General features: G+C 40.5%; 2 protein-coding genes across 2 annotated transcripts; one reads left to right on the forward strand and one right to left on the reverse strand.

The window, feature by feature from the left end:
• Window positions 1–1426: 1426 nt before the first annotated feature.
• Window positions 1427–3204, forward strand: LOC121980012 (zinc finger BED domain-containing protein RICESLEEPER 1-like). The gene is made up of 2 exons (XM_042531986.1): window positions 1427–1825; window positions 3196–3204. The coding sequence occupies exons 1-2, from the start codon at window positions 1427–1429 to the stop codon at window positions 3202–3204; spliced, it is 408 nt and encodes a 135-aa protein (XP_042387920.1).
• Window positions 3205–9210: 6006 nt separating this feature from the next.
• Window positions 9211–9853, reverse strand: LOC121983239 (hydrophobic protein LTI6B-like). The gene is made up of 2 exons (XM_042536191.1): window positions 9707–9853; window positions 9211–9593 (listed from the first exon to the last, which is right to left on the reverse strand). Exons 1-2 carry the CDS (start codon window positions 9794–9796, stop codon window positions 9510–9512), a joined length of 174 nt encoding a protein of 57 aa, XP_042392125.1. The 5' UTR covers window positions 9797–9853; the 3' UTR covers window positions 9211–9509.
• Between the last annotated feature and the right edge of the window lie 8514 nt (window positions 9854–18367).

The following is an 18367-nucleotide window of genomic DNA, read 5'->3' on the forward strand; positions in this document are numbered from 1 at the left end:
AACAACAACATTCAACGGCTGTTCAACAACCCCTCTCGTTCAATATCATTCAACATCACATTCAACTACGTTCAACAATCGTTCATTCATGGATGCATCTAGCGGAAGTGGTAGCTCTCCTTCCACCACTCAACCTCACACATCATCTCCATCCAAAACACCAATCATTCATGAGGTAGTAGATATTAGAGGTAAAATGAAAAAAGTAGCGGATGTATAGTCACACGCCAGGAAAATTGTATGGAGAAATGACAAAAATGAGGTAATTGTTGTTGTTGTTATTTGCAATTATTGCAAAACTGAAGTTCCTGCCCATAGCATAATGCATGAGAATAATGACATTGATGGGCATGTGAAGAAATACAAAAAGAATCATCATAATGCGGTGAAGTTAGGTTCTTCTCAACCAATCTTAACACAGTCGTCCATGAATAATGCTTTGACACCCCACATCTTTAGCCAAAAAAAAGCTTGAAGATAAGGTTGTCGCATTTGTTGTTAAAGATGAGATGTCGTTTAGGGTAGTGGAAGGGGCAAAGTTTGTAGAGATGATGAAGGAAGCTAAACCTCGATTCAAGATTCCCAACAGAAAGAAAATTGCAACTCTTGTATAGAAATTATATGCAGTGGAGGCGGCTAAGATAAAGAGCGTCATTGGTGATCAAAGGGTAAGTATCATGACCGATATTTGGACCTCAATTCAGAATATCAATTACATGGTAGTCACAACTCATTTCTTGGACAATGATTGGAAATTGCATAAGCGAATAATAAATTTCACCAAGATTACCTCTCATAAAGGAGATGACATTGGCAAAGTTTTAGAAACGTGCTTGAGCAATTGGGGGATAGATAAAGTTTTCACTATCACAGTTGATAATGCTAGCACGAATGATAAAGCAGTGGAGTACATTGGAAAGAGGTTAAAGGAAATGGGTACTCTATTATTTGATGGTGAGTACTTGCATTTGAGATGTTGTTGTCATATTATAAATTTAATTGTGAAGAGTAAATTGAAGTTTCTTAATGAGTCAGTTGAGTCCATTAGAAACTGTGTGAAGTATATTCACTCTTCTGAGGCACAGTTGGACCAATTTAGGGAGTATGCTATCCTATTGAAGATGGATAAAATGTCAATCGTTCCAATGGATGCGCCTACGAGATGGAATACCACCTATACAATGCTTTCTGTTGCATACAAGTTTAAGAAAGTTTTTGGTAGGATGACAGAGAATGTTCAATTTGTTGAATACTTTGAAGAGGTAGATGGTTCGGAGAATAAAAAAGAGTGGGGCCTCCTATGGAAAAAGATTAGGAGAAGGCACAAGTCTTTGTGAATTTTCTGAAGAGGTTTCATGATACTACATTGTAACTTAGTGCTATCAAGAAAACTACACCACCCTTGATTTGGGAGAAAATAGGTGCAATGAGGACGGTCATTGACGAGACAATATTTGACACTACTGATCCTTTATTTCAAGAAGTTGCTAAGAGAATGGAGAGTAAGTTCAAGAAGTATTGGGGTAATCTTGAGAAGATGAATAAGCTTGTTTTCCTAGGTCACATTCTAGATCCTCGTTATAAACTTCAAATGATTGGGTTCCATTTGGGAGATATGAAATTGGATGCTAGTAAAATACAATCCTTTGTTGACGGTTTAAAGAATTGTCTAATGGAGTTGCATCATGCATATAAAATGAAGGTGATATACAATCCTTTGTTGGATGATATTAATGGGATTGATGATGGTGATATAGACAAAGATTTGATGGAAATGTATAAAAATGATCCCATTAAACTAAACTACCATATGAAAATGGCTCAAGTAAGAAAAACTCAAAAGTAAGTAGAAATAACTAATGAGGTGGACAAGTGCTTCTCGGATCCTTTTGTGAAATGGAGTTCAAGTTTCGATATTTTGAAATGGTGGAAAGGGAATACAACGACATTTCTAGTCATTTCTAAGATTGCTAAGGATATTTTTTCAATCCTTTCATCTACTTTTGCTAGTGAGAATGCGTTTAGCCTTGCGAGGAGGGTTGTAGATCCATTTAGGGCATCATTGCATCCCAAAATGGTGGAGGCACTAGTGTGTACTAGTGATTGGCTTAGAGGTGAAGAAATTAACTTATATAAGGAGCTGACAGAAGATGAATTCAACTTTTATAAGGATTGTGAAGAAGTGGTCACAAATAAGTAAATATTTAACTTATTTATTAATTTTTATGAGTACTTTGATTTATTGTCTATGCTTGGTATATAATATATATTTATGGTTTTATGTAATTGTTGTATTTCTAGCTACTCTTTAGTTGGGTAAACCTTCAGTAATCAGTAGCTATAAAAGATGGCATGTTCATTTGGATTTATTTTTTGATCGGATAATTGCTTTAGTTTTTCATTTGTAATTTTTAATCTTGGTATAGATTATAGATTATGCTTATATGATAGTTGTTGTTTGTGGGTACCCTCATGCACATGACAAAGTAATGCATCCTTCTCAAGTGTAAACTCCAAAGTCCAAAGGTCTCATGAAGTTATAGTAAAAGAATAACTAATTGATGTAGTTGTTTAACGAGACAATGACTTAATATGTTAAATTTTATTTTGGATTTGCTTGGATTAAGTGATTAACCAAAAAATTATTTCGTCTGAGTGCTATCATCATCAACTGAAGATCAATAAATTTTTTACATATTTATTCATTATTGCTTGAATTTATCATTGCAATGATTTTCATTGTGAATCATTCTGGATTGGTGCTGGTTTTTTTTGTGAATATGAAGAAATACTAGTGCTATTTCCTTGGTAGTCCAATGCATAAGGATGTTTTGTTACCTATTACCTATATCAAGTGCTTTTCTTAGTATTATGCAATCAAGTTTTGCATGTTAAACATTTTACCGTGTGTGGTTCATTAAACATATGCAAAATGATATGGTATCATAGAAGTTATGGGCCATCTCTTGGATACTTATGCATTAATGTATTCAGATTTATTGTACCATGTCAATTATGATGGTAGAAACTAAAGCTCATGTCAGCGTAAGAAATTTCTCTGAAAGAACTTCATATATGAATTCTGCATTTTCGTCCTGCTGCTCACAGCCTTCTTTAAGGTCGTTGTCTTGGATGTAATCAAATGTAACATTTTAGACTTCAATTTGTCCAGAAGTATTACTTCAATCTTTGCAGGCTCAATGATCAATGTCCTCTATTTTGGTTGAAGGTTTCGATTTGTGTTTAAGGTGAAGTAGATTGATTTTCCTACAAGCTCGACGCCATAAAACTAGCTGTCTAGTTCATGTTTCAAACTGCATCATTGGCATACATACATCAAAATGTAACACCAAACTAGATTAGTCTGATTGAGCTACCTTCCTTGACAATGTAGTTTGACAAAATATAAATGATTGTTATCTTGGACTCAAAGTCATATGCAGATATCATTGTGTTTCACTACATCTGCACTGTTATAGGATACTTTGAGCCATTTTATGTTGTAAGCAAGATATTGATATGTATTTATATTATTTTTCTTGCATGCAAATTGGTCACGGACTTATTAAGCAATGTGAATTAAGTAGGAGACAATATACTACTGCATAATGAAATACAACTCATAATTTAGTCCAACTCATAATTTAGTCGATGGCCAACTGATTTTGTTTAATTGAATTTAAGATCAGCGCCATGTTTTCATTGGTTGATTTTGAAAATATTTGAATGTTTGATTAAATTTAAGATCAGCGCCATGTTCTCATTGGTTAATTTTGAAAATATTTGAATATTATTTAGGATATCATCTCTCTATCTGACAGGATCCCGAACATTCGAGATCCCGAACATTCGAGTTTCAACACATGTCGAGTACGGGATCGGGAGGAAAAAAAATTCTCAATTTTTATCGGGATGAGGATTGGCTAAGATGATTACGGGACGAGTCCCTACCTGATTCCACCCATAAAATTAGGTACAATACTTTGTTTATTAATAATCACTATAAAATATCCACATATCTCATTCTTTCTTTGAATTGAAGAAAATACAATACAAACTCATTCAAAAATTTACAATTCCAAAACAGAAACTGAATATTATTCAACCTCAACCTCACAAAATTGAAAACACCCATGAAGTAAAACACCTAACCTAAAGCTTCGATTTTTAGGGCCGAAGATTAGAATTTACCAATGATTCTTGGGTTGAAGGTGAAAGTAGGGTTCTGCTGTGATTCCGTCCGGAAGCTAAGTCGAACGGATCGCCGGGTGAGGTGAATGGAATGTTGACCGAATCGCGACGTCCCGGAGGGGGGTGTTGAGATGTCCTCTATGTTAACCGAGTCTCCAAAAGTCCTCTGGTTAACGCTATCTGCAGTCAGTGACCGGATTGACCCGGCGCCCGGTACCTCGATACTCGAGGCAGATCCAACGAATATATGAGTAACCGACTAATAATATAATAATGAAATAAATAAGGGGTGAGTACGGTAACGTACCCTGGCCCAGGGGGCGCCCTCAGATGGGACGCGACTCGAGTTGTTGCGACCCGGAAGTGTAGACGACTCCCGATCAGGATGAAGAGCTGGATCTGACGACGCGGAACTGGATGCAGCATGAAATCAAAAGACGAGCTGCAGGTCGGGATAAGACACCGGCACGCAGGCCGGGACACGAAATCAACACACAAACCGGGAAATGAGATCGGTACACAGGCCGGGATACACTATTGACACAGATCAGGATAGGACATCGGCGTGCAGGCCGAGATAAGACACCACCACGTAGACCGGGATAACACACCGACGCGCAGACCAAGATAACAACAGGAGCAGAATACGGTCAAATCAGTGACGCCCAACAATAACCAAGGCACAAAGGCTGAAACACCACAACACACGAAGCTGGAACGAGATAACGACATGAAGGCCGACACACAACGAGACAGAATCGGAGCCGAGACGAAATCGATGTAAGGACGGCCGGCACGTGGACTTTTGGCGTGCGGGGGCTGCTGGTCAGAGAGGCTACAGCGCGTGGAGGCGTGACGAGTCGAAGGAGGCGCCGACAAGCAAGGCCGCGGTGCCTGATGACTGCCGGCTAGCGAGGCTGCTAGTCAGAGAGGCTACAGCGCGTGGAGACGTGACGAGTCGAAGGAGGCGCCGGCAAGCAAGGCCGCGGTGCCTGATGACTGCCGGCTAGCGGGGCTGTTGCGTAAGGACCGGGAAAAAGGGGAGGGTTCTGTTCCGACGACGATAGGCCTCAACAGCGACGTGCACGAGAGCGAGAAGAGGGGTGGCTCGGCTCCGGCGAGAGGGTGAAAGGAAATGGAGAGGCGGCGAGTCAGTGGTGGCGTCGCAGGGAATAGAAGGGGAGTCGTGGGCGGCGGCATCGTGAGGAGGAAAAGGAGAAGAGTGAAGGTGGCAGTCGGGGACGGCGCCGGCGAGGAGCAGAGGACGAGGAAGGTCCTCTTCCTGTTGGCGGTGGCGGCGACCTCCTCCACGAAGCCCCCCCTTCTGTGAGGCGATGGAAAAATCCCGAAAGAGGAGAGGAGGAGGTGACCAGAGAAGGAGAGGAAGTGGAGGTCGGAGGCCGGCGGCCGACGTCATCGAGAATCATTGGGAGAAGAAGATGACCTTGGCGGCGGAACCAGCAAAACACCAAGCCCCCTCATTCTCTGTGAACAGTGCCCTAAAAGGACTTGCTACAATAAAATGACCATAATACCCCTCCTCTTTTCCCTAATTCCTCTTCTACCCTAAGCCATATCCACATCATGCTGGTTCTCCGATTTCTAACTTCAACGTCGATGGAGATGTTTTAGGGTCGAAGTAAGGGGAGGTCAGGTTGTCGTCGATGGTTTAGAGGAGAAGTCGGGGATTGCGTCGTCAATGACTTAGAGTCGCGGAACCTCGAAGTAAAGGGAGAAAATGCATCAACAGTTGAAAGAGAAATAAATAATATTTGAGAGTTTTAATTTAATACGAATGAATTGATAATTTTATATGGATTAGAGAGTTGAAATAAATAAATTGATTTGATTAGATATAAAAAAAAACAAATGTACAGAAGGACTGATCGGTAAATGTTTAGATTTACATCAAAATTTTAGAGCAATTCTCCGCCTTAATTCAGTTTAAATATTAGTTCAGAACTAAAGCTTTAATGGATGACCAGTACGATTTCATGTCCACAGTCCACGGATCTAATGGCTTATGCAATGTAATAAAGTACAGAACGTGCATGTACTTCCACACACTGAGACCTTCATTGTGATATATATATATATATATATATATATATATATATATATATATATATAAAGTATAGTTACAAATCTGGTCGATAACTAGCCTAATTTTCTTGCACAGGGAAATCACTAAAGATTTCTCCATGTTGTACGGGTTGCCGGGAATCTTTTGGTGCCAAGAAAACATGCGGCATGTGATCGATGGAGTGCTTGCACTAATTTCTTCTAACCAGAAGACAACGATCCTGAACTTGTCCATGTTCCCACAATGCCTCGAGAGGGACAAGGTAACAATCCTGCACGTGACCAACGTACACCCCTCCCACGAATCTGTTAATGGAGTCAAAACCATTGCATTGCATTATTCTGGGAACAGCAGCTGCATCATCCGGATCTTGCCTCCGCTAGCTAGCTTCCTTCTTGATCTATATATGATCTGAACGCGGACGATCAGCTAGCAGAGATACGCGCCATGGGCGGCTCTTGGGTTCGCATCATCACCTCTCCCTTCAGGAAAGCCTACACGATCATCAGCTCGCCCCGGGACAAGAAATCCCAAGCAGGTAATTAGGATACTGTTTGTTTGTTTGTTTGTTTTTTTCCCTTCCTTTCTTAGGCTGCAGGCTGATGATGAGAGTACGTGGTGAATGGAATGTTTAGTTTCAGGGGATGGCCGGAGTGGACCGCTGGAGCTGCAAGGGGAGGTGATGGCGTGCGCGTACGAGGACGTCCGGGTGATGTGGTCGATGCTCGACAAAACGAGGAGGGCCGGAGAACACGTCGCGGCCGCCTCGTGACGATAGATCGAATCCTGATTCATGCTGTAACTTGTGGCCGGATGTCTGTAAGTGTTCATAGTTGCGGATGGCAAGGGAGGGCCAGGCCAGCACCACTCGATCGATCTTAATTGAAATTTTTTATGGCTTCTTCTTCTTCCAGACCAATTTGAGCCATTTTGATGGCAGTGACAGTTTCCCACTAACGTTCTGACTACACGGAAGGAATTATGGCAAAGTTAAACAGAAAATCCTTTAATTCTAACTCACTGACTAAATCATCTAAAATATATATTCTTCCCTGTTAAAATTGACTTGTATATTACACTTATAAGATAGTCCACATGAACTTCACTAAATATAAAATTTACCTTAAATTAAAATTTAAAGATATTATCGGAAATAGCAAAGGAACTCCTAATTAATGCTCATAATATAGTTAGCAAATATTAATAATATTTTTAACTTAAAGATAACTAATAATCTTATTTACTATATATACTAGCGGTCGGGTATACATGTCTCAAACTCATAAATTGGATTTGGTAAGGAGGTCAAGCCCATAGAGTAGTACAACACAAGAGCGATCCTTTAGAATTCCCACAGCAAGGTCTTGGCCGGGGCATGAATTAGTGCAACATAAACGTGACACTTTAGAACCCCAATAACAAGACCTTGGCTAGAACCTTAGAGTAGTGTAACATAAGAACAAATAGTCCTAGACCCGTAGAGTAGTGTACCATAAGGACGATACTTTAGAACTCCAACAAGATATTATAACAGACTTTCTCTTATATAAATTTAATTTAATTTTTTATATTAATATTAAATTGATAAAAATAGATAATACATTTGATATTAGCCAAAAGACTCAGAAATACATACTTTCTAGTGTCGCCGGTCTAAAATATTTATAAAAATATCTTCATTTGTGTAATACCCCGGTTTTGAGATTCTGGTTAAGTATGACTTAAAAGGATAGATCTATTATCCATATCATCAAGGTGCACCTTCCTTTTCGGAAGCTCAAATTTAAGAACTCCAAAGTTAAACGTGCTTGACTTGAAGAAATTTGAGGATGGTGACCTCTTGGAAAATTTTTCAGGGTACGTGCGAGTGAAGACAAAGCATGCTGAAAGGACCTCCGGTGGTCTGTGGAGCTAGTCGTCAACCTGATGGGCAATTCTGATGATGTTCCCGGTTCGATCCGGGAGGGACCCTCCCGGGCCGGGCCGTTACAGATGGTATCAGACCGACCTTGCGACCGTGAGTACACCTATGGTAGAGCACCCAGGGCACCACCTAGCGAGGGAGATTCTGGGATTTGTCTATGGTGTGATTCGTGGTTACACAATGAGGACGTTGTGTCTTTAAGTGGGGGTGATTGTAATACCCCGGTTCTGAGATTTTGGTTAACTATGACTTGAAAGGTTAGATGGTACTATCCATATCATCAAGGTGCACCTTCCTTTTCGGAAGCCCAAATTTAAGAACTCCAAAGTTAAGTGTGCTTGGCTTGGAGAAATCTAAGGATGGGTGACCTCCTGAGAAGTTTCCCAGGGTGCATGTGAGTGAGAACAAAGCATGCTGAAAGGACCTCCGGTAGTCTGTGGAGCTAGTCGTCAACCTGATGAGTAATTCTGATGGCATTCCCGATTCAGTCCGGATGGAACCCTCCCGGACCGGGGCGTTACAATTTATGATATTACCCGTCTAAGATATTTATAGAAGTATCTTCATTTGTGGGATTAATAATCTTAAAATATGAGAATAAAGAGAATCATAATATATCTTTATTATATATAAAATAATGAAAAAAAAATATTAATAAATTTTAAAATTATTTATATTATGAAAAATGTTATTAATATAATTTAATTTTAAATTTCACTAAAATTAATTCTTAAAGATTTATATTCTTAATTTTTAAAACTTGGACTGATGCACTTAATTTACAACCGAAGTTAAAAATTTTAATTTTAATTTTTTTTTTTTACTTTTTTAATAGACTCGATTGACTGCCTAACTTTCAATCCAATTCGATTGCCTTTGAAATTCCCCGTCCACCTTACCGGTGGGCCACGATCGGGCCCGTCTGTCAGTGCTACAGCTTGCTAGTGCCTTTATCCTCTGTGATCTTTATCTTCATCGAATAATTAGCTACTGCAGATGGAAAATTGATCTGTAAAGCATGGGAACCTCTTTTAATCCTTCATATTAACCATTCTTTATTAAACAACACGACAGCTTTGTTAATCAAACAGGGAAGAGAGGAGACAGAGATACTGCTGCACATGCAAATCCACACTTAAATAACTTATTTACTGACTGCAAGTCTTTCGATTCCACCACAGCGCATACTTACACGCCCACCACGCAATCAACGACCAAATTAGCTTTGCAAGAAAAGGAACAGCAATGAACTCGAGAAGACATCTAAACGACCAATTTTATATACTGAAGCACCGAAGACGGTTTGATAGTTTATTTGGTGATAGCATACACAGCGTAGACGATTCCTGGGATGTAGCCGAAGAGCGTCAACAGGAGACAGATCCAGAACTCCACCTAAATATACGACAAAAAGAAAAACAAAAAAAAGTCATACGTATTGTGATTTGAGCTTCTGGTTAAATCCTTTTTTGCAAGGAGAAACAGAGTGAACGGGGAGTGGAGTAAACCTGGCATCCGAACTTGAGGAAGACACCGAGAGGAGGGAGCAGGACGGCGATAAGAATATCGATGCAATTCGCGGTGCCCTCGTCCGCCATTAATGACCCTGTCGCCTGCTCAGAGAAAGAGACGGTGATGAAGTGAAAGAGAGATGGTGGAAGAGGAACAGGTAGCTTAGAGAAATAAATAGATGGAGATGGCACGTGCAGGCCACGTGAACGGCGGCTCACGGAGGTAGAAACAAGAGCTCCTTTTTGTATTTCAATCATTTTTTTTTTAGAATTTACTAGCTCCCTGCAAGAGATAAAGGCCAAGGCTGCAATAATTAGTTAGGAGTGTGGTCCGTGTCTGATATTTAATATCAAGGTGTAGATATTGCGTCATTTCCTAACATTTTGAAATAATTTTAATATAAATTATATATTTGATTGTAATAATAATAATAAAAGATTTTTATCAGTTCTATAATAAATGAGGGAGCATGGGCTAGCAAAGTATCCGTCAACTATGAATTCGCAATTTGTTACCGAGTTGCCGGATAAATTTATCAGTTCTCTGAGTTGTAAATGTCGAGCAGAACGTTTTATGTGTGAAGCATAAGGTGGTCCTGCGAAAGGAGTTAAATTTGTGAAAGGAGCCAAACGTACATGGACTCGACAACATCCAGCAGCTGCATGATTTAAATATTTGATCAGTCCTCTCTCGGGATGATCAACTGATTAGGACATAAAATATTATCATCATGAAATCTAAAATTCAAATTTCAATAAAATCGAAATAAATATTTTCCTTATGTTATTCTAAATGCTAATAGTCATTCATGATTTATCTTTTCTGTTCTGGGATGAATTGATAAGGACACTAAGGATGAATATATTGATCTTTTTATCACTATGATTTAAATATTTGATCAAATATAAATGAACGCACCTTTCGTGATTTTATCTCAAAGCAAATTACATTAGTTTAAAATGTTAGGAGTAGTTGACTTCCATGTTCAGAAATAGGCCTATCCCTCTTATGGCAAATTGTATCAATAGCTATGCGTGATTTAGGGTATCCATCCTCATCATGTACCTTGCCAATTTACTATGGAATTTCTACTTACACCTGGGACATCCACAAAGAGATCAAAATTTTCTAGAGAAACAGCAACTCCCTAGATGATTGGTCATCCTGCTATTTGAAAATCCCGGGCATGGAAGAATATGCAACATGGAACTTAGCTTCTAACAACCTACTTGAAGTTTCTTTGCAGCAAATCAGTTAATAAAATAAAAAGGCATGGGTGCGTCGAGTGGGTTCCTTTTTTTAGTCCTCTTCTATTTCTATGTCATCAACCCTTTTGCCACATAGAATTGAATTGTGAAAGGCCTTTTCAAAGTCAAATTTCAAGGTGGTTGTTCGGCTAATCTTGAAGGTATTTCCCTTGGTTCGTCTATGGCTTATAGATATTTAGTGTATAACTTATTCCTATTTAAAGATCAATCTTTAGAATATTTATCCCAATTAGTATTTGAACTCTGATATTTTCCTCTATCAATTTAGTAACTGTGTATCACATATATAAGGCTTATATCTTGCCCCGAGGGTGTAGTATAGACGGTGAACGTGTGATATCTGTGAGTAATGACTAGGGATCAATTCTCAGGAATTGACGACCTGAGATTTATCCCACCATTCACCTAATGCCTGTGAACCTGTATGCATTTACTGTGGATCGGTGGCTGACTAGAAGGTGGGTTGGATAGACGGCACCCCCAAATCGATCTCTTCTCTACAAAAGATTAATGCGCAACAGAAATACGAAAACTAAAACAAAGAAAAAATGCAAACAAACCGATACACTGATTTACGTGGTTCGGAGATAAGGCTCCTACTCCACGGTTGTCCGTAAGGTGGACGATCCCTATCCGTCGGTGGATTACTCTCCGGAAGACCTCCAGCTGGCTCACGTAACTCCTTGTGGGTGGAGAAACCTCACCACAACTCTCATAAGAACTCTAGAGACACTAGGGTACTGGTAGACTACTAATAGGGGTTAACCACCTCTATTTCGTCAACTATAACCTGTCGGAATCTCAGGTTGTTTTGATGTGATCAAACAAGTTAAGTTAGGTCCTGTGGTGTTTTAACCCTTGTGTCTAAGTGTGCAGGAGCTTAGGAGCACAGGAAGTCGAGCGGAAGACGCGGCTAGAGAGACAGACGGCACAGGGAGAGAGTCGACGGGCTCGGTGCCCGCAGAAGAGTATATCGGCGGACGAGAAAGAAGTGTGTGAAGTTTTCGAAGGATGAGAAGCCGGAGCGGAAGATTGCTCGGGGAGCAAGAGACGCAGCTAGCAAGAAGGTCAGCACAGGAGAGAGCCGACGGGCTCGGTGCGTCCGAAGGATGAAGAGCTACAAATGAGTATGCTGCCGGACGAGAAGGAAGCACGCGACGATTCAGAGGGACGAGAAACCGGGAAGGAAGGCTGCTCGAGGAGAAGGCCGGAACTTGGGTTTGGGTGAGCCCTATTCCGGATGGCCGAGATCACCCAAGCAAGCGGAGCCGGAGCGGAAGACCCAGGTTGAGGTGAACTGAACCGGAGCAGAGGGCCCGGACTGAAAAAGTCAACTCTATTGACTTTCTTAGTCCGGGCGCCTGGAACCATTCTGGGCGCTCGGACCAGTTCGAGGCTCCCCGACCAGTCCGGGGCGCCCGCAACCCTTCCGGGCGCCCAAACCTGGATATTATCCAAATCACGGTCAAACATGATCTAGTAAGGAGGGATAAAGTTTTATTCCCTCCCAGACGCCTGGAACCCTTTTAGGCGCCCCGACCAAGGCTATAAATATAGCCTTGGTCCAAGATACTCAATAAGACAAGCAATTCTGATCACAACACTTATATGCTTTCATTGTTAGTTTAGCTTCTTATTTTCTCTGTGCTTGAATGTTGTAAGAGGCTTTTCCGTCCGAAAGGAGATATCTATTGCGTTTCATTTTCCTTGGATTAACAACCTCCTCGGTTATAACCAAGTAAACTCCTATGCCTCTTCTTTTTAATTTATTACTTTTATAATTTATACAAGTGTTTCTTTAAGAAGTCCGAGAAGGGTTTGCTTTTTATTTTTTTAGGGCTATTCAACCCCCCTTCTAGCTGGCCCAACAGTCCCCAATAAGTGGTATCATAGCGAGGTCGCCTCAGGAGGACTAACCGCCGACTGAAGCAACGAGATGACCGGAGCTAACATCTACCCACCACCGTTCGAGGGGGAGTTCACTTTTTAGAAGTGACGAATGCAAGTTTATTTTAAAACCGATTTTAATATGTTACTGGCAATGAAATATGATTTTCAAGTGCCCAAAAGCAAAGAAGGAGAAGAACTTGAGGAGCATGAATGGACCGACGAGCAACGTAATGATGTTATGGCAAATGGTAAGGCTGAGTCCAGTCTTTTGGGCATACTACCTGCCAAGGATCTCGATAGAATCGAAAAATACAAAAGTGTAAAAGAACTTTGGGAAAATTTCTTGAAACTCTATGAAGAACCAGTTGAAATCGAATCCAACTCCACGATGGACCCCAAGTCACCGTCAGAAGAGCCTGAGATCGAGGAAATTCCCGGAATAGACTTAACAACTGAATTCTATCCCGAGGACACAGAAAGCTCATCCTAGATGAGCATCGATAAAGGGGGAGAGTCTTCGGAAGAAAACAACTCAATAGGAGGAGAATCAACAGCCGACAAGGTAAGTCAGGTATGGTCTCCACCTCCTTATCAATTGACTAATTCAATCAAAACATTGTGGAAAGATTTTTGCGAAGGAAAAGTTATATTGTCGATTTTTTTTTCGAATTAGAAATTATATTGTCGAAAGATTTTTATAAAGTAAAAGTTATATTATCAAAAGATCTTTTCGAATCATAAATTATATTTTCGAAAGATTTTTGCAAATTAGAAATCATATTTTTGAAAATTCTTTGCAAATTAAAACCTAAAAAGCTCTTAACAAAGAATAGTGAGTTAAAAGAAACTCAAGCAACAGTTTGGCGATTAATGGATTTCGACAAACTAAAAAATTGCATGTTAGAGGAACAAATATAGAGTTTAAAATTTTCTGTATATTCAAAATTCTTTGCTTTAAATTTTAGAAATTATAATAGACTAAAATGAAAATTTAAATATCGCAATGAAAAGAATTGGCAATAACTTAAAATTTTTTTGTTCTCAAGAGTATGTTAGCGTTATTCTTTTCGTAATTTTTTTTACTACTACAAAAAATTTCGTTTGAGTTTATTCAATTGCTTTAAAAGGCTTATCTCTATACAATTTGTTTAAATCTTGAAAATATCTTTTCTTCTGTAAAAATACATGTTCTATTTCTTAGAAAATATTTCAAGATTTCAAGAATTGACTTAAGACTTTCACTATCATTTTTTTTGTTAACAATTTTTTTCAAGACATTTTAACTTGATAAATTCAGAGTTTAAATTCTCTTATTTATTTTGAAAATGTACCCTTAGATATTTTAAGAAACCCCATTTTTTATGTGATCAAAGGGGGAGAAGGGAATATTAAGTCTAGGGGGAGATAAACTTTACAAATTTTCATCTTTTTGCACTTTCATGCAAAATTTTATTACTCTAAATGTATGTTGGTTAACCTTAGCTTAACTTAAGTTGCTCACATAAAAAAAGGGGAGATTGTTGGAACCCCAGGTTATTTTGATGTGATCAAACAAGTTAAGTTAGGTCTTGTGGTGTTTTAACCCTTGTGTCTAAGTGTGTAGGAGTTTAGGAACACAGGAAGTCGAGCGGAAGACGCGGCTAGCGAGACGGACGACACAGGGAGAGAGTCGATGGGCTTGATGCGTCCGAGAGATGAGGTGCTGCGGAAGAGTACACCGACGGACGAGAAGGAAGCGTGCGGAATTTTTGAGGGACGAGAAGCCGGAGCGGAAGATTGCTCGGGGTGCAAGAAACGCAACTAGCGAGAAGGTCGGCACGGGAAACAGCTGACGGGCTCGGTGCGTCCGAAGGACGAAGAGCTGCGAATGAGTATGCTGGCGGACGAGAAGGAAGCACATGACGATTCCGAGGGACGAGAAACCAGGAAGGAAGGCTGCTCGAGGAGAAGGCCAGAAGTTGGGTTCGAGTGAGCCCTATTCCGGATGGCCGAGATCACCTAAGCAAGCAGAACCAACGCGGAAGACTCGGACCGAGGCAAACTGAATCGGAGCAGAGGGCTAGGACAAAAAAAGTCAACTCTATTGACTTTCTTGGTCCGGGCGCCTGGAACCATTCCGGGCGCCTGGACCAGTCCGGGGCGCCCAGAACCCTTTTTGGTGTTCGGACCTGGATATTATCCAGATCACGGTCAAACACAATCTATGCGAGGAGGGATAAAATTTTATCCCCTCCCAGGCGCCTAGAACCCTTCCAAGGGCCCCGACCAAGGCTATAAATATAGCCTTAGTCCAAGAAGCTCAATAAGACAAGCAATTCTGATCACAACACTTGTATGCTTTCATTGTTAGTTTAGTTTCTTATTTTCTCTGTGCTTGAATGCTGTAGGGAGATATCTATTGCGCTTCATTCTCCTTGGATTAATAACCTTCCCGATTGTAACCAAGTAAACTTTTGTTCCTCTTCTTTTTAATTTATTGCTTTTATAATTCATGCAAGTGTTTCTTTAAGAAGTCTGAGAAGGGTTTGTTTTTTATTTTTTTTTAAGGCTATTCAACCCCCCTTCTAGCCGACCCAATGGTCCCCAACATAACTAAGCTCCTAAGTCTTGGTTATATAGGTCGCGGGTTGGAAACCCCCGCCTACCAGTCGACTGCCAAAATCATCAGTCGACTGAACTCTGTGGAGATTCGATCATTACATCCCAACGGCTCGATACCAGTCGACTGGTAAAAGTACCAGTTGACTGCTCCATAATGGTCGAGCGAACAGAAGAATTCTGTTTGCTCCCAGTTGACTGTCCAGTCAATTATACCAGTCGATTGATGAAAATACCAGTCGACTGCTATAGTAACTGCTATAATACTGCTACAGTGCTGCTACAGTAGCTGTTACAGTAAACCCCTAAACCTAGGGTTTTACCCTGAGTACAATCTCTCATGCACTCGTACCCTCACGACTCACTTGACCCTTCATTGCAGCCTTGACCTTTAGCCTTCAAGCCTACTTCCTTTGGCTCTCGTCCCTCGAATGCATCCAAGCCCGCGGCTCGCCCCCAATGCCATCCTTCGTATATGCCTCAAAGTCACTTCCCTCGGCCCTTGTCCTTGTTGCCTTGTCCAAGGTCCCTTGGATGCTCCATCCTTCACCGGATCCAAAGCCATCAAGATGAGTCATATGTGTATCCTGCAAAACTGCACACTCACATACACATATCAAATAACAAGGGTGAACCTAACTTAAACCCTTTGCCCAAACACCAAAATACATGGTCACACGGACCATTGGGATTGTTTCAACATTTACTTCCCTCTATATCCGTGGGGCCGACACTAGTAGGTCGTTAAGGTAGCGAATCTACTTTTTTTTATAAGACCCTATTTCTATTTTTTTTAAAAACTAGCATAAGGTCTCCAGGCCTAAATAATCCTGAGATGATCAGGTCGACCCTACGCAAGTTACATTTATATTTGTTAAATTTGATGGGCAAAAAAATTAAAAGACGCTTCAAGTTAAGAGAAACGTTATATAGGAGGGTTCTTTTAACAAAAAATAAATAAATTAAATTAGCACTCCTCCTATGATTTCTTCCCAAAATTACCCCTTAACTCAGCATTCTTATAGAACCTATCGGGTAGTTTCTACAACGTTTAACAGCTATCAGATAGCTTCTACAATGCGTAACAGCTATTAGCTTCTACAACGTATTTAAAATGAATTTAGGATTTGAGATTTATATGGTGTAGAAGCTATCTAGTAACTGCTACAATGTGTTTAGTGTGAGTCAAAATAACCTCAAGCAGTTGTAGATGCTAATTTGATACAATAGTGTTCAAATATCTTAAACCTAAAATTTAAATTCACACTAAACACACTTTGTAGCAGCAGTTGGGTAGTCTTTACAAGCTGTAGCAGTTACCGAGTAGCTTCCACAAGTTGTAACAACTATTGGATAACTATTACATAGTATAAATTTTAAATTCATTCTGAATACATTATAGTAGCCATGGTGTAGTCAAGATTTAAAATTACTTGGTGCTGATCGTCGGTGTTGGTGTTCTGGTGACAGTGGTCGTAGTCGAGTCGTGATGATAGGGCGGAGTCAATGTTGCTTGTGGTAGGGAGAGCAGCGATGACAAAACTATCAATGAGGATAGCAATGAATGTGATGTCGTGGTGGTTAGGGAGGAGGGTAGCGACAACAGGGTTGGGGCTGCAACAGCGGCAATGCCCCCACAGATATAGCGCACTAATATGGAGAAGGTTTGCCACGGTTATGCTAATTAAGTCATGGCTAAATGCTTGCAAGGAGGGATAAGGAAGGTGGTAGTGACGATTACTCATGAGGTAGATAGAGCAATACGTGTAGGGAGGTGAAGCAGCAAATAAAGAGAAATTTAGGTTTAATTAAAATTTTTGGTAATTCAATAAGGAGAAATAAGTACTGAAATAAAATTACTATGGGGTGATATAAGTTAAAATAAAATGATGATGAGGCTGGAATAAAATTCTAATTGTAATTTTTTTAAAATGGACGGGGCTGGAGCTTGTTGGATAATGCCCAATGTGGTTGTGTGTCAAAACATATTTCGTAAACATGCACAGTGGAAGACAAAATAATAATTCCTAATTATTACAGTACACACACCACACACATACAAGGATACATCTGTTGGAGCAATCCCAATGGTCCGTTCGACCATGTGTTTTGGTGTTTGGACAAAGGGTTTAAGTTAGGTTCACCATTGTATTTGATATGTGTATTTGAGTTGTGCAGGTTTACAGGATACACTTGTGACTCAGGTTGATGGCTTCGGGTCCGGTGAAGGATGGAGCATCCGAGGGACCGTGGACAGGGCAGCGAGGACAAGGGCCGAGGGAAGCGACTTCGAGGCATACGCGAAGGATGACATTGGGACGAGCCGCGGGCTTGAATGCATCCGAGGGACGAGAGCCAAAGGAAGTAGGCTTGAAGGCAAGAAGTCAAGGCTGCAAAGAAGCATCTAGTGAGTCATAAGGGTGAGGGTACGAGTGCACGAGAGATTGTACTCGGAGTAAAATCCTAGTTTTAGGGTTTTACTGTAGTGTTACTGTAGCAGTAATGTAGCGCTACTGTAGTGTTAGGACCAAAAGTAGCTAGAGGGGGGGTGAATAGCTCGTCGCGTTCGCTCGGTGCTCGGCGCTCGGCGTTGCTCGTTTCTTCAAGAATATGCAGCGGAAAATACAGAAACAAACACACAACGCTAACACGGTTGGTTTTACTTGGTATCCACCTCACAAGAGGTGACTAATCCAAGGATCCACACCAACACACACACCCTCCACTAAATAAAACTCTCCTTTATGGTAACTACCAAGGGCGGAGAAGCCCTACAAGACTCAATACAAGAAGAGAGGGAAAGGATACAAGAAATACAAGCTTACAAGCTTACAATGAGTATAAACCCTAACCCTAGCTTCTCTTCTTGGCTTTGATCCGCCTCTTGACTTGGAAAACTTC

This window comes from Zingiber officinale, chromosome 5A, assembly GCF_018446385.1.
Source record: "Zingiber officinale cultivar Zhangliang chromosome 5A, Zo_v1.1, whole genome shotgun sequence".
Classification (NCBI taxonomy): domain Eukaryota; kingdom Viridiplantae; phylum Streptophyta; class Magnoliopsida; order Zingiberales; family Zingiberaceae; genus Zingiber; species Zingiber officinale.